Source organism: Etheostoma spectabile, chromosome 23 (assembly GCF_008692095.1).
Source record: "Etheostoma spectabile isolate EspeVRDwgs_2016 chromosome 23, UIUC_Espe_1.0, whole genome shotgun sequence".
Lineage (NCBI taxonomy): Eukaryota > Metazoa > Chordata > Actinopteri > Perciformes > Percidae > Etheostoma > Etheostoma spectabile.
Window position 1 is genome coordinate 17,711,540 of NC_045755.1, and position 2,590 is coordinate 17,714,129.

At 38.3% G+C, this 2,590-nt stretch overlaps 2 protein-coding genes across 5 annotated transcripts in view; both read left to right on the forward strand.

The window, feature by feature from the left end:
* meig1 (meiosis/spermiogenesis associated 1) overlaps positions 1-788 on the forward strand; it is a 2,622-nt gene extending 1,834 nt beyond the window's left edge. The window contains exon 3 of the mRNA XM_032505684.1: positions 530-788. Coding sequence (XP_032361575.1) covers positions 530-658 — 129 coding nt within the window. The 3' untranslated portion in view covers positions 659-788. The remainder of the gene's footprint in view (positions 1-529) is intronic.
* Positions 789-1,326: 538 nt separating this feature from the next.
* tmem243b (transmembrane protein 243, mitochondrial b) overlaps positions 1,327-2,590 on the forward strand; it is a 12,434-nt gene continuing 11,170 nt past the window's right edge. Inside the window, exon 1 of one of the 4 annotated variants that reach the window (XM_032505680.1) lies at positions 1,327-1,459. The gene's annotated coding sequence lies outside the window, so the exon portion shown is untranslated. Of the gene's footprint in view, positions 1,460-1,653; positions 1,815-1,911; positions 2,168-2,590 lie in introns of those variants that run through there. The other 3 variants (XM_032505679.1, XM_032505683.1, XM_032505682.1) reach the window with 3 other exon arrangements.

Here is a 2,590-nt window from a genome sequence, read left to right on the forward strand (position 1 = left end):
AAGGGAAACTCTGTGTCACAGTAGCACCAGTACGGAGGTCATATTGCCTTATGCTGAAGAGGAAAGTCCTTTGAAATGGGTCTTTCAACAAGACAATGACCCACAACACACCAGTTATCGAGCAAAGTCTTGGTTCCAGATGAACCAGATTGATGTTATGGAGTGGCAAACCCAATCCCCGGACCTCAGTTCCATAGGACACTTGAGGGGTAACATCAAAAATGATTTCTGATGCAAAACCCAGTGATGCAGAGGAATTGTGGGTTGCAGTTCAATCGTCGTTGGTCGACTCCATGCAACACCGATGTGCAACTAAATATTATACTTTCTGTAAAGGCAGAACACAAACGTGATCAATTTTGGTCATGTTTTGATTTGGAATTACATGTGGAGTGTTCCCACTGCATCGATATTATGGAATTCCATAATATCGATGCATTGGGAACACTAAACAGTCACTATTTTAAGGATTTTGTCAGTCAGGCAGTAATAAATATCATCCATGTCTCTTTTTCTGTGTTGGTTTCAGATTGACAAATGGCCAGAGACCGGCTTTGTGAAGAAGCTCCAACGTCGAGACGACACATTTTATTACTACAGCAGGAAAAGGGAATGTGAAGAACGTGATCTCTACAAAGTCCGAGTTTATGCATATTAAGGTGTTCTCGACTCCATCCATTTGTCGTCACGATAGTATAACGGTAGCCTGGTGACAACAGCTATAGGCACAGATACTTCCCCTTTGAAGATGGCCTCTCTGTTTTTAATAAATGGATTTTAAAACTGCACGTGAGAGTTGCTTTGTAAACAGCTGGTGTGTTTTGTTTTTCAGAGAGTGAACATAATTATTCCTCTGCATGGTTTCACCAAAGAAATAGTTCACCATCTAAGTATTTGCCTGTTCTGACCGAAGTGTGTGGCAACAACAACAGCAAAGTTGACATATAATTTAGCCCCTTTAAATGAGATTTGTCATCCAATATATTCATTTTGTAGTTGCAGTTGTAAATAAGTCATGAATGCCGGAGGTTAAAGTGTGTAGAGTGTTCTAGTAGCTCTGAACCATTTTTAATGAGATCAATTTCAGTAACACTTTAATTTCAAAAACATAATTTTAACTTTCTATATTAAGCTACATGGTTTAATGAGGAGAGATTTCATGCCCATTCACTGTAACATGACCTGTTTAAAAATGTGACTGAAGTTTTCTTTTGCTGTGATTAGGATAAAACGCTAGACCTATCACACTCTCATCATGTGATGGTAACATGAGGGGTGAGATTATATGTAGTAGTTCTCAGATCTCACTTGTTTTCCCCCACCAGATCAAGGACATTCAGCTCCTTGGAGAATGAGAGATTTATGTTTTATTAATTTGTAATTAGAAAGAAAGAAAGACCCCGTCTTGCTGCACAGAGAAATACACAAACTGATGTGACTGAACTTTACAGCAGGGCATGTGAGTAATGCAACATTTTAATTTTTTCCCCAATAATTCAAGGAAGGTAATATTCCTCTCGGGTTAAATGCAATCTAGTATTACAATAAAACGGGTGGTCTTTAGTGAGTATGAAAAAAATAGCATCCTCTGTTAAATGGCTTGATTTTTGAACGAAGTTTGGCGAGCTGCGTGTGCGTCATGGTGCGCGTCAGTAAACCCACTATCATACAAGCTATGTCGGCTCAACAGTAATTGAACTCCCCTTTAACAGCTTGAACTGAAGCAACCGGGTTTATTCCCTTTAATGTCTCGACCCTATTGCACGGCTTTTCTGAAGTTATGTTTCCGCTGGAGTCAACACGGAGGTTGTAAGGCAAGTGGGCTGGCAAAGTCAAATAGAAAAATTCGCTTATCAGCATTTTTACTAGCTCTTAAATGTATTGATTATTCTGTACAGTTCCGGTTGGTTAGCTTAGCTTCGTTAGCAGCCTGCTTTAGAGTTGGCCTTGTACACGGTAAAGCTCAAGTTAGCTAACAGTAGTGAAGGTAGCGTTTATAGTCATCATTAATTTGAAGTATTAATAACACAATATAATGGGTGTTTACATGTTCTACACTTACGGAAACACATGGTCAGGTTGCGTTTACCCTCTGGCTATAACTTCAATGGGCTAACAAGCTGTTTGGGTTAAAGTTGAAGGTATTGGCTTAGCTTTTGCTAGCAAGGTAAGCTATAAGTAATCAATATAGCGTTAGTAATTGGTAGCTCTCACAGAAATGGTGTGTGGTTGTCTCAGTCTTTTGTTGACATTCGGGTGTTTTTGATGCATATTTGGTCTTTTTAAAAAAATCTTTCAATTTGGAGATTTTGGGCAATTGCTTCTATAACATGTCAAGTGCTAAACAAGAAATTCAATATACACATTTAGATGTTTATTTTACTACACTTTGTCTATTTGCGCCTGTAGATTTCTTCTAAATTTATAAAAAGGTTGGGCTTAATAATGATAATACATACCTAATGTGCATTACAATTTCAGAAAACCTATCTTAATGGGGACGTCTCACGATGATATCTCTTAGTTGAAATGTTTAACCCTATTTACTTGTAGTCACTTCAATAGCACTTACACACACACACACACACAC